This window comes from Rhinatrema bivittatum, chromosome 5 (genome assembly GCF_901001135.1).
Source record: "Rhinatrema bivittatum chromosome 5, aRhiBiv1.1, whole genome shotgun sequence".
In the NCBI taxonomy this organism is placed as follows: domain Eukaryota; kingdom Metazoa; phylum Chordata; class Amphibia; order Gymnophiona; family Rhinatrematidae; genus Rhinatrema; species Rhinatrema bivittatum.
In genome coordinates, this window is record NC_042619.1 from 290,479,646 (window position 1) to 290,493,159 (window position 13,514).

Genomic DNA, 13,514 nt, shown 5'->3' on the forward strand with positions numbered 1-13,514 from the left:
CACATCTACCCAAATTCTGCTCTGTGAGGCCGAGCACTTCCCGCATTGCTCAAGATGCTTTTCTTCTTCAATGGACGACACATCTACTGTATGCGTTTCCTCCAATTCCATTGATTACCAGGACAATTCAAAAGTGCATCCGGGACAACAGCGACTTAATCCTCATTGCCCCAGCCTGGCCCAGACAGACGTGGTACACCTTTCTACTACGTCTCTCAATCGAAGACCCAATCCTTTTACCAAACAGACCGGATCTTCTGACACAGAACGACGGATCATTACTACATCCTCTCCATTCGTCTCTTCACCTGACTGCATGGAGGTTGAAAGGACGTTGCTAACCTCGCAAGGAATTTCACCAGCAGCACAGGAGGTACTCCTTGCTTCCAGAAAGCCGTCTACTATACGGAACTATTCTTTCAAATGGAAAAGATATACCTCCTGGTGCTCGCAACAAGGGATTCCACCAGTGGACAGTGCACCGGCACAACTACTGGACTACCTTCATTCGTTGTTCCAATCTGGATTAACAACATCCTCTATCCGAGTTCATCTCAGTGCCATTGCGGCATACCATAGGCCACTCAATAACCACTCGGTTGCAGAACATCCCTTATTTTCCAGGTTTTTCAGAGGATTAATCCATTTGCGACCACCGATCCAAAAACCAACGGTCCCTTGGGACCTTAACGTAATTCTCGAACATCTTCTTCTTCCTCCTTTTGAACCTATGGATTCTGCTCACCTCAAATATTTGACCTTAAAGGTCATATTCCTCATAGCCATTACCTCAGCTCGCAGAGTAAGTGAACTACAAGCACTGGTCCATTATGCACCTTACCTACAGTTCTATCCAAATAAAGTACTCTTGCGCACTCACCCATCTTTTCTTCCTAAGGTAGTCTCGTCTTTTCATCTCAACCAATCGATGGAATTACCAGTCTTCTTTCCACCTCCACACGCTACGGACAGGGAAAGATCCCTTCATTCTTTGGACTGTAAACGAGCGTTACAAATTTATCTCCAGAGAACTGCTGCATTTAACAGATCCTCTCAATTATTTGTTTCCTATGATCCAAAAGCGATAGGGAAACCAGTCGCGAAAAGGACTATATCCAGTTGGATTACGCAGTGCATTCAGTATTGTTACACCAATGCGAACCTTCCACTGTCAACACGCCCATGTGCTCATCAGGTGCGAGCCACAGCCACATCCCTAGCAAATTTACAACAAGTCTCTCCACAAAATATCTGCAAAGCAGCCACGTGGACGTCAGTGCACACCTTTACATCCCATTATTGCATAGATAAGCAATCAGCTACAGATGCAGCATTGGGACATGCTATTCTACATACTTTGCACAACACATCATCCGACCACCACAATGTCTAAGATGCACGCTTATCCATAGGCGTGCACAACTGCTTGGGACTCCCATGACAGCATGGCTAATTCAGCCCTGCTATCGACGGGAAAAAGCAAGTTTGCTTACCGTAAACGGTGTTTCCGTAGATAGCAGGATGAATTAGCCATGCTGACCCTCCCACCTCCCTGGTAGTCGGAAGTATCTACGACTAAAGCTATATTACAGACTGAGGAGAATCGCTACTTCCTGCGCGGGAACAGCCGCGCAGCCGCAGAGGGAACCAAAATCAACTCTCTGCTACAAAAGCTCCGCCTTCCGGGCCCTGATGGACAGTTCCCATGACAGCATGGCTAATTCATCCTGCTATCTACGGAAACACCGTTTACGGTAAGCAAACTTGCTTTTATATTATGTTATAATTACTCCTGCCTTTCTTTCTTCCAGCTTTAAGCTTCCCAAGTTTTTACTCCTTGTTAAATGTAACTTTGCCTAATTCTCCTCTCTTGTTAATTACTATTTTATTTATTGCTTCAGTTATACCCTTGTTCTATGTAAACCGATCTGATATGGTTATTACTATGAAGGTCGGTATAAAAAAGTGTTAAATAAATAAATAATAAATATAATATAATGAAGGAATTAGCTATTCCCCTCCGATACTGTGACGCGCGCTCAGATTATCTCCTTTGTAACCCGCTATTTTGCCGCGTCCTTAACCTGTTAGTTTACCGCCACCCTCTACTTGGTGTTAGTGTGGTGTTAGAAAATTAAAACGGGAATAAAGTGTAAAAAATGGGGGCGATTTCGGCGCTCAAGGCCCCGTCCGGACTCCAGTGCAGCCCCAGTCCTGTCCCCTCCTCCCGAAGCAAAAAAACCCCAAAAAATGAAAAAGTAGCAAGGCTCGGGCCTGCTACGGTAGTCCCTTCTCCCTTCTCCCCTCCTCCCGATTTCGGTGCTCAAGGCGGCCGGGTGGGCGTGCATTCATCCAGGCAGAGGGAGCCGGTGATATAATTCATAACTCTGGTTCATAATTTTGGTTCATTCAGCCATTCCCAGAATCCTCAGAGGGCTGATTCACACTGACACTGTTGAAATATAGTGAATTTCTCAGACTCAAGAATGTGGAAGATTTGGGAAACTTGTAGCTCTGCAAAGCCTATAATTAAAGGCCAGGAAGGCATCAATGACAATATTTGCACCACAATACAGGGAAGCTTGGTTCGCATGAAGCCAGGATGCAAGCTTTTGTTTTACAGATGCCTATCTCAACGACAGGAGCCAGGTGAAAAGAAGATCCTTTTAAAGTTACAGTTTTAATTAAAGTCCTGGCGTCAGCAAACGGAATTCAGGCCTGAGTTTCTATTCAGGCCACAGACTTGATATCTGTTTACACAACACAGCGGATCAAGAGAAGATCAGCAGAAACAAAGGCCATCAAAGCTATGTTGATAAAGGAACTTTTATGGTGGGAGGATGAACAGGTTTAGAAGAATTCTCAGTTGGGGGGAATGATCCTCACAAGCATTTCCTATACATGATAGATTGTCATGACAACAGCATAATGTATCTTTGTAAATGAGTCTTTGGGCAGTCACGCCATTCTGGAAGTTTCGGCAATACTGTATGTTTTTAACTATAAAAGTCAGGGCATGTCCTATATTCATAGAGATGCTAGTTATTTTGAAAAGATAAAGGGCACCTAGCATACCGCATCTCCCAGGAACACTTTTAAAAAGCCAAATAAAATGTATTTTATACCTTTTACTGAGTCGAAGTGTTCTTGCATGCCTGGCCCTGAGTCCAGAAATTATGGACATTTTGGCGCCTGAACAGGGACTTGAATAGCTGTTGTTATTATAATTATTTTTTGCTGTAGTGTACGTTTGGTGGACAAAAGTACACTAGGTTCTTGGACGTTTAATTTGGCTTTTCGTCCAAAGATTGAGTTTCCCAGGTGGGCTGGAGGTTATCCCGGAGAATATTTGAGTTCAGAGAAGATGTTTAATGAAGTTTTTACGCTGCAGGATCCATTTTGTGAGTATGTAATGAGAAAAAAAAAAAAAAGAAAAATCATCTGTAAGTATCACTGTTTTTATTTTATTTGTTGTACAGGGTATATAGATTGTGTGTTACATCGGGATTAGAATACTTTGTGCAAAATGTTCCTTCATAGATATGTTAGGGAGACAGGTACAGGAGCTGCTGATTTGATTAAAATCTAAATTAAGTTCTGCTATTTTCAGATTGAACAGTTGAAAAACCAGAGGGGTAGCCAGCACTAGTCAGTCTGTGGTCTTTTGTCCTCAGACCGCATGGCTTCTGGCTCTGCAGAGGTTTCAAGTTACAGCTGCAAAGTGAGCAGTGGTGCTTGTGTAGAACTGTTTGAAGTTAAATTGGGTAAGTTTAAAAGTTATAATTAGTATGATAAGAGTTTTTAGTTAGTGGATTTTTACCAAAGTTTGGTTGTTTGTTTTTTGTACAGGAAGGTGCTAACGGCTTTAATCTTTTAAAGCAGGTTACATGTGGTTAATTTCTTTCTTTTCCTCATTGGATTAGCTTTAACAAGGAAGCCTATTTTTTGTCTGTGTGAATCTATTTATATAGGTTAAGATTTTGTGTAAAATGTTTCCTTGTCAAAAAGTTTAGTGATTGTAGTTAAATTTAAATCTGGACATTTGTGAAATGCTGGCAGTATTATAAATAGGGACATTTTGCCTTAATTGTTGCAGTTCATTAAACAGAGAACGGAATCTTTCAGTGCTATGCTGTTTTTCTGCAGCCCTTGCTGGCTTCAAGGACGTGTGTTTACAGTAAACATAGAAACAGAAGCAGCCCATCTAGTTTGCCCAGCTAGCTTGTTTCTCTTAGCTCTGTGGTTCTATTTTTTCACCATAAATGTAGGGCTGCTCATATTTGCATCTAAGTTTTTAGACTTGTGTTATTAATGAGAGTTTCTTGTGAAGAGATTTTAGCACAATGTAAAGTGCTTTATCACTTAACTAACCTCTTCATTGAGTGTAACAGTTGTTTGGTGGGAGAGGAGGTGACCCCCCCCCCCCTTAGGAATGTGTTTGAGAAGAAAGAAAAAAAAAACAAAACCCTGGGAGTGAGTCACTTTTAAAATGAATTGTACATTTCTGCTGATGTAAGAGTTTTGAGGTTTTTGTTTGATATTATAAAGTATAGAGTGAATATGTGATAGAAGAGGGACTAATGAATTGATCTGTTTAATGTGAAAACAGAAATTTGTGTTGAAAGTATGGGGAAAGTGAATATTAGGGATGAGAGATGACGTAATGTTAAAGAGGGAAGAGATTTATTTTTATGCTGATGCAGGTAGGTAAGAATGAATATGCAGAAGGCTGTGTGGTGGGACATTTAGAATGTTTTGGTAGAAGTAGAGAAATAAAAATGTGGGTCAGTTGCATTTAAACTTCATACCATGGGTTTGCTTTTAAACAATTGTGTGCAGATATGATTTATTTTAAATTAAACACAGGTCAGAAACAAACCGAAGGCACTAATATGCATGAACTTTATGCAGCAGTAAGGATGATAGATATTTCTCAGTTTTGAGTATACCTCATTAGATGCTAACTTTTAGAAGTAAGGGAATGAATTAGGTGGTTTATTTTGATGGGAGTTCAGGTATTGAACGTTTGTATTGTGGACTGTTTAGACGATATGTAAAGGAGAAAGATTGTGAGACGGTGAACAGCAGAGAGTTAAGCAGCAATGTCTATTATCTATTTATGTGCCAGTAAGAAAAACTTTTGGTTAATGCATATTAGTATGTGCCTTCCTTTTATTTTGCAGACTTCCAGCCTCCTAGCTGATATGTCTGTGCTTTTGGAAATGATCCGTAGTTTTATTTAGAGTATTTACAGGATTTGGTAGTATGAACTCTATGGAGCATATGCGTATAGGATGGAAATAAAATGAATGCTAATTAAGTGCAAAGTTGTCTGTTTTAAGTTTTTCTTTTAGAAAGTGAGTTAGGAGTTTATAGCATTTAAAAAAAAAAAAAGGGGTTTTAGATTTGTAAAAGGAAGTAGCTCTTATCACAGGGGACAGCGCCTCCTAGAGGTGGACCATCATAGAAAGGAAAGTAGCTTTATGACTGCTTTTTGCTGAATTAAGGTATAACAGAAGGTTGACTTTTAAGGAACCTGTAAAGTTATTTTTTAAATTTAATTTTAATCATTATATTAACTGTCATATATTAGATTTCTTTCCAAGGTACCAAAGCACAAAGCACATCTGTCTCTGTTCCATGGGAGATGAAGATTACAGTTTTTTCCAGTTTGATTCCTTTTCAATTTTTTAAATAGATCTATTCTACTTTTAATCCTGAGTTTTTGTTTTCTTTTGTGGATCGATCCAATTATTTTATATTTTTAAAATACATTTTTTGAGCTCAAAAGTTTGTCATGTTGTCTGTTCTATGTTACATGTGTAAAATGAGGAATGAATGAATGCATGCATTATGTAGTCAGTTCTGTGACATATATGTTTTAATGTAACGTCTGAGTACTGATGTTTGTGGTCTGGACCATTGCATGATGTTTTGAAATAATGTGGGGATTATTTTGCAAATTAAATATAGGGAGTATGTGATATAATAGTATTTTCTTACTACTTAATCGGATTTTGTTGTACTTTTATTTAGGTTTGAATCCATACACATGCATCTAATCTAATGAGCTAAGAGATTCTGCCCTGCCATCAGCACTGAATTCTACTAAGAATTATATATGCACTGATTGCAGAAATTATCATTGGCCACAGAAGTTCTTACATACTATATGGACTGCAATGCTTACAATTTATGCCTGATCGTTGCTTTTCTCTTTGTTCTGTGGGAGTAACTTTATGCAGAATCTAGGTTCTTTCATTCTCTGCCAGAACTTAGGTGTTCAAGTTAATGATATCATCTGAAGTGATGTTGTTTTTATTAGTTTGTATGTTCCAAGTTAAGTAGTATTTTCTAGTCTTAGAATTTATAATATTTATATGCTGAATCAACTAAATGCATATGTACTAGGTTTTTCTTTATCTTTATCTATGGAAGCTGCTTTGATTACATAGAGGGTGATGTGTCTCAGTGTGATTCAAATATGATAATTTAGGGTTCAAGAGGGAGATATATATATGTTTCTCTTCCACACCAGCATAAGTTATAAGCTATTCCTATTCTTTTGTTTTGCAGCTTACACTTATCGTAATCACTTTGCTGATCTTTAATATCTCAATATTCTATTTTTTATTCTAATTTCTTCTCTGAATCCTTTTTGAATATCTTTTTCCTATGACACTATCTATTAGGTTTTACCTAATGACTGTTTCACTCTCTTTCATAAAGATTTCTTACTAGTGTAGCCTGTGATGTTTATTATGAGATTGTTCTCCTTGAAACAAATACATACCTTACACATGAGGAGCTCTGCTATAGGGATCTGCAACATTCTATTACTATATCTTTCGGCATATTAATTGCTCATTGTTTCTTTTCTTCTTATCTTGGCCCTTTTACTATAAACCCTGTCTGTGACTTAAACTATTCTGTTTATAAGCTAGTTTGTTTCCATTTAAGATTCCAAAGGGGAAGATATTTTTCTTAGTTCTGTTTTTTATTTGTATTACATTCCTTCCCTTCCCTGTGCAGACTCACACTGATGGTTTATCAATCTTGCAAAGGACATTATTTTGTTTTAGATCATATAATATGCTAAAGACTTTCTCATAGTGTCAGCTTTCACTTGTTTTTATGATTATCCCCAATTACACTTAGACTTACCATCATCTAAGAAGGGTATTAGCCCCACTTCCCTAGAAATACCTGAAGACGAAGCAGTATTACTAGCCCTCATCTACCTTAATAACTAATACCCCTTGACTGAAATTGGTTTAAAAACCTTGCCATCCACAGCTGTACCATCTCTTGGACAGATGACTGCCACAATTGAATTAGGACTGTCCATACAGTGATTGTTTTCACTGCTACAGGTTGTTGTCATAATACTGGATAGCACTATACCCTACAGAATTAGTAGGATGTTTTGGAATTTTGCTATGCCTTTGTCTATCATGAATATGCCTCTGCATTTGATTTTCCATCACTGCAGCATATGACTAGAATATGTCTTATGCTTTGCAACACTTTTATAACTTGTCCCACATTATGTATGCACAACACAGCATGAGTCCTTTTGTTGATTCTTGGTTTTCTTCTATTCTATTGGCTTCCTTTACTTTTCTGGTAATGTGCAATCCCTGCTTGCCATTTTAATGAATATTATCCTGGGTAGTTGTTCATAATAACAGTACTCCTTGAAAAGATTTGCCTAGTATACCTAGTATTATATGAGAAACATAGTACTTTCATACTGGTCTCTCTGTGTACTTATCTTTATATGTTATACCACTATTATGTAATTACTTGACTCTGAAAGATAACATATGTGATCATGCTATTATGAAGTAGGTCCTTTTTATAATGCAGGTATCTGTATAGCTCCATTATAGAGCTAATAGCTACCTAGTGAAAATTAGTTATGATGTTATTGTTTGAGTAACTAGTGAATGCTTGTGGGAGTGTCATTTATATTAATTAGGAATCTAGAGGGACACACACCTATGCACTACACCTGATAAATACCAAGGTTAGTGGTTAGGACACACTTTTAAGTTCCTTTGTCATGGCTCATCATCGAAGACTGGTTGGTGTGACACCTTTTCCATTGACGGTGTCACAAGAGGGAAAATGATATAATTCATAACTCTGGTTCATAATTTTGGTTCATTCAGCCATTCCCAGAATCCTCAGAGGACTGATTCACACTGACACTGTTGAAATATAGTGAATTTCTCAGACTCAAGAATGTGGAAGATTTGGGAAACTTGTAGCTCTGCAAAGCCTATAATTAAAGGCCAGGAAGGCATCAATGACAATATTTGCACCACAATACAGGGAAGCTTGGTTCGCATGAAGCCAGGATGCAAGCTTTTGTTTTACAGATGCCTATCTCAACGACAGGAGCCAGGTGAAAAGAAGATCCTTTTAAAGTTACAGTTTTAATTAAAGTCCTGGCGTCAGCAAACGGAATTCAGGCCCGAGTTTCTATTCAGGCCACAGACTTGATATCTGTTTATACAACACAGCGGATCAAGAGAAGATCAGCAGAAACAAAGGCCATCAAAGCTATGTTGATAAAGGAACTTTTATGGTGGGAGGATGAACAGGTTTAGAAGAATTCTCAGTTGGGGGGAATGATCCTCACAAGCATTTCCTATACATGATAGATTGTCATGACAACAGCATAATGTATCTTTGTAAATGAGTCTTTGGGCAGTCACGCCATTCTGGAAGTTTCGGCAATACTGTATGTTTTTAACTATAAAAGTCAGGGCATGTCCTACATTCATAGAGATGCTAGTTATTTTGAAAAGATAAAGGGCACCTAGCATACCGCATCTCCCAGGAACACTTTTAAAAAGCCAAATAAAATGTATTTTATACCTTTTACTGAGTCGAAGTGTTCTTGCATGCCTCCGGTGTCCAGAAATTATGGACACCGGCGGCGAAAGCGGCTGGCTCCCTCTGCCTGGATGAATGCACGGCCCCCACCGGCAGTGAATGAATGCCCGTGCAATTTCGGCGCTCATGCCTTGAGCGCCGAAATCGCACGGGCATTGTTTCTGTTTATCCCAGTCTAATCGATTGCCCATTCAGGAGCCAAAGTTATTTTCATTATGACTAGGGTTCAGTGGTCTTTTTCTGATTTAAAAAAAAAAAAAAGGCTGGAGATCAACTTATTTGTTAGAAAGAGGTTTTCCTATAAGGAATTTGATGCATGAATGAATGCCCGTGCGATTTCGGTGCTCAAGGCATGAGCGCCGAAATCGCATGGGCATTCATTCACTGCCGGCGGGGGCCATGCATTCATCCAGGCAGAGGGAGCCGGAGGCCGCTTTCGCCGCCGGCTCCCTCTGCCTGGATGAATGCACGCCCACCCGGCCGCCTTGAGCGCCGAAATCGGGAGGAGAGGAGAAGGGAGAAGGGACTATCGTAGCAGGCCCGAGCCTTGCTACTTTTTCGTTTTTTTTTTGCCTCGGGAGGAGGAGACAGGACTGGGGCTGCACCGGAGACCGGACGGGGCCAGGGCAGGTGAGCGGGGGCTGGGGGAAAGTTTGCCGAGCATCGGGGAACATAACTGTCCACTTCCTGGTACCTGTCATTTCAAATGTCATTTGAAATGACAGGTACCAGCGCGGCCGTGAAGCGTTAGGCCCGCGAACCCAGGATACTGTATAGGCGCTCTATACAGTAAAATGGGTTGCGCGGGCCTAACGCTTGCCTAAGGCTTCGCAGCCGCGGCTTGCATTTGCATGCAATTAGAAGAGAGTATCGAGCGCTAGGTGAAGAGAACTGTGCGTGCGGGGAACGAGGGTGCGCCTGGCACTGCCGCACTCTTTCTAACGCGGCCTTAGAGTATCGACCTGCTTGTGAATAAAAGTTGGCAGAACTCACCATTCCTGAGCCACATTTTGTTCCGTTTTCCACCATCCCCAGATTATTAGGGGTAGTGCTGATTACCCCTTTACAAGTACTGAATTGTACCATGGTTCCATAGGCAGTGGGCAAGTCAGAACCACCTTGGCAAAATAGCACTCCACATTTGATGTCTCTGTATTGTGGGGAGAGAAGAAGGGAACGAGTTATATGATTTGGTTGTACCATGATGATAGAAACAGTAACAATAAGAACATAGAAACAATCAAACTGGATCTGATGAAAGGGATCCATCTACTCCAACAACCTGCTTCTAACAAGAGCAAACAGTGGGTGCTAAAAGGAAGTGTGGTATAGGGATTCACTGAACCCAAAGTGCCATCCCTAACCATTCTGTCAGATGTTCTCTGATTTTATATCATTTTTATGCAATGTTCTTTGGGACTTGGTTATTATCTTTTTCTGTCCCCCTTCCCCCATGTCCTCTAACAATGAGTCTCAAAGGTTAACAATGCACTGTCTGTTTCATCCACAATTACCATTAGTTTGTTTAAGCTGGAAATCATAAAATTCATCATTAATTTTTGGGGTATTTACTCATGTCCCTTCATGGATCAAAATGATATAGTGCTAGTCTGATGCAGTTATAAGAATGATGGTACAGCTGGGGTAGCAAGTGGATATGAGAAAAGTTCAAATTAAGCATGGACAGGTTTTATAGTGCAACTTTGGTTCTAGAGCTCTTTGACTTCAAACTTAAGCAATATTATGGCTACAAAATGACTACCAGAGACCTCTATGGACATATATGTAATTTAATCCTCCTAAATATTCCACCCTACCCCTGTAAATGGATAATATAGCCTTTGAGAGGTGCACAGAACAGAAGTGAAACCAGAAAAACACAGGGGGCACAGACACATGTTTTATAAACGCTGTGACACAGACTGGTTCAAAAGCCCATATTACAGCAAAATCTGCTGAGAAAATCTTGGAGAAAGCAATGCCCATGGTTATGTGGAAAGCCATGTTTCCTCTAAAGTTCCTGGATTTCCCCCCCCCCCCTCGCACAGACTACAGGAACGGATGGAGGGTGCCTGGCATAGAGAAAGGTGTCAGCTCAGCAGGCATCCGTGCACCAATGAAGGAATCCAGGCAGAAAGCACAGTGCCTCTAACTTCCTCCCATCTCCACACACACACACGCCTGAAGTTTGAGTTTTGCGCAAATATCACAAACCTGCCTGTGCATTAGGGATGTGAATTGTTTTTTAACGATTAAAATTATCGTCCGATAATTTTAATATCGTCTTAAATCGTTATAGAACACAATACAATAGAAATTCTAACGATTTATCGTTAAAAATCGTTAAATCGTGTTAGTGCGCACTAATGGGAGTTAGTGCGCACTAATGGGAGTTAGTGCGCACTAACTGAAAATGATACAAATTGACACTTTCCAGTTCAGTAAAGGTCAGTTAGGAATGAATATGTGTTCCTATTGGCTGGCTGCCCTCTTATCTATTGATGTTAACCAGGTTCCCACTGAGGTGATGGTTGGGGGGATGGGAAATGGAAATGGAAACTCAGGAACACTAACAGAAAATGATACAAATTATTGACACTTTCCAGGTCAGTAAAGGTCAGTTAGGAATGAATATGTATTCCTATTGGCTGGCTGCCCTCTTATCTATTGATGTTACCAAGGTTCCAACTGAGGTGATGGTTGGGGGGATGGGAAATGAAAACTGTTGGTAGTTGACAAAAAAAGTAATGTGATCAGTCAATTTGACTAGAATCTGTGCCCTATTCCTGATACCAGGGGTGTTGTGATCTTCCTGCACTCAGTGCCCTATCCCTGATACCAGTCTGAGACAGCTCCCTCTCTGCATTACTAGTGAGAGGCTGGCTTCACAGACAGGGGGGAGCTGCCTGACCCTCACTCCTGACTTCCCCCATGTCCCAGCTAGTAAATGGTGTGTGGGTGAGGGGGGGGGGGGAGGATGGTAAAGTCTGAGACAGCTCCCTCCCTGCATTACTAGTGAGAGGCTGGCTTCACAGACAGGGGGGAGCTGCCTGACCCTCACTCCTGACTTCCCCCATGTCCCAGCCAGTGAATGGTGTGTGGGTGAGGGGGGGGGGGGGGGGGAGGATGGTGAAGTCTGAGACAGCTCCCTCCCTGCATTACTAGTGAGAGGCTGGCTTCACAGACAGGGGGGAGCTGCCTGACCCTCACTCATGACTTCCCCCATGTCCCAGCTAGTGAATGGTGTGTGGGTGAGGGGAGGGGGGAGGATGGTGAAGTCTGAGACAGCTCCCTCCCTGCATTACTAGTGAGAGGCTGGCTTCACAGACAGGGGGGAGCTGCCTGACCCTCACTCCTCCGGGGTATTGTGATCTTCCTGCACACAGTGCCCTATCCCTGATACCAGGGGTGTTGTGATCTTCCTGCATGCAGTGCTCTATCCCTATTAATACCAGGAGTGTTGTGATCTTCCTGCATGCAGTGCCCTATCCCTGATACCGGGATGTGTGCAAGAAGATCACAACACCCCCGGTATCAGGAATAGGGCACTGTGTGCAGGAAGATCACAACACCCCTGGTGCTAGGGTTAGGGCACTGTGTGCAGGAAGATCACAACACTCCTGGTATTAATAGGGATAGGGCACTGTGTGCAGGAAGATCACAACACCCCTGGTGCCAGGGTTAGGGCACTGTGTGCAGGAAGATCACAACACTCCTGGTATTAATAGGGATAGGGCACTGTGTACATGAAGATCACAACACCCCTGGTGCCAGGGTTAGGGCACTGTGTGCAAGAAGATCACAACACTCCTGGTATTAATAGGGATAGGGCACTGTGTGCAGGAAGATCACAACACCCCTGGTGTCAGGGTTAGGGCACTGTGTGCAGGAAGATCACAACACTCCTGGTATTAATAGGGATAGGGCACTGTGTGCAGGAAGATCACAACACCCCTGGTGCCAGGGTTAGGGCACTGTGTGCAGGAAGATCACAACACTCCTGGTATTAATAGGGATAGGGCACTGTGTACATGAAGATCACAACACCCCTGGTGCCAGGGTTAGGGCACTGTGTGCAAGAAGATCACAACACTCCTGGTATTAATAGGGATAGGGCACTGTGTGCAGGAAGATCACAATACCCCTGGTATCAGGGTTAGGGCACAAGTTCTAGTCACATTGACTGATCACATTACTTGTTTTGTCAAGCTACCAACTGTTTCCATTTCCCATCCCCCATATACTGTCAGTGGGAACCTTGGTAACATGAATAAATAAGAGGGCAGCCAATAGGAATACATATTCATTCCTAAACTGACCTTAACTGACCTGAAAAGTGTCAAATTGTATCATTTTCAGTTAGTGCGCACTAACTCCGAGTTAGTGCGCACTAATCGGAAAAAACGATTTTTAACGATTTTTTAACTAAAAAATCGTGCCTAACACGATTTTCTTGCCCTGCCACACGATTTCTATCGTTAAGACGATATGGAACACGATTCACATCCCTACTGTGCATATCATGGACTGCAGCAGTCCTGACCCCGTATGCTGACCTGGTACTTCCCAGTAGGTTCACCTAGAGACCAGGAGTGGGTGTGGGAAACAAT

At 41.6% G+C, this 13,514-nt stretch overlaps 1 protein-coding gene across 2 annotated transcripts in view; it reads right to left on the reverse strand.

Annotated features, from left to right (window-relative positions):
• LOC115092793 (zinc metalloproteinase-disintegrin-like batroxstatin-1) overlaps nt 1-13,514 on the reverse strand; it is a 201,580-nt gene that overhangs the window by 38,221 nt on the left and 149,845 nt on the right. For both annotated transcript variants that reach the window (XM_029604111.1, XM_029604112.1), the window contains one exon: nt 9,898-10,054. In XM_029604111.1, the coding sequence (XP_029459971.1) occupies nt 9,898-10,054 (157 nt within the window). The remainder of the gene's footprint in view (nt 1-9,897; nt 10,055-13,514) is intronic.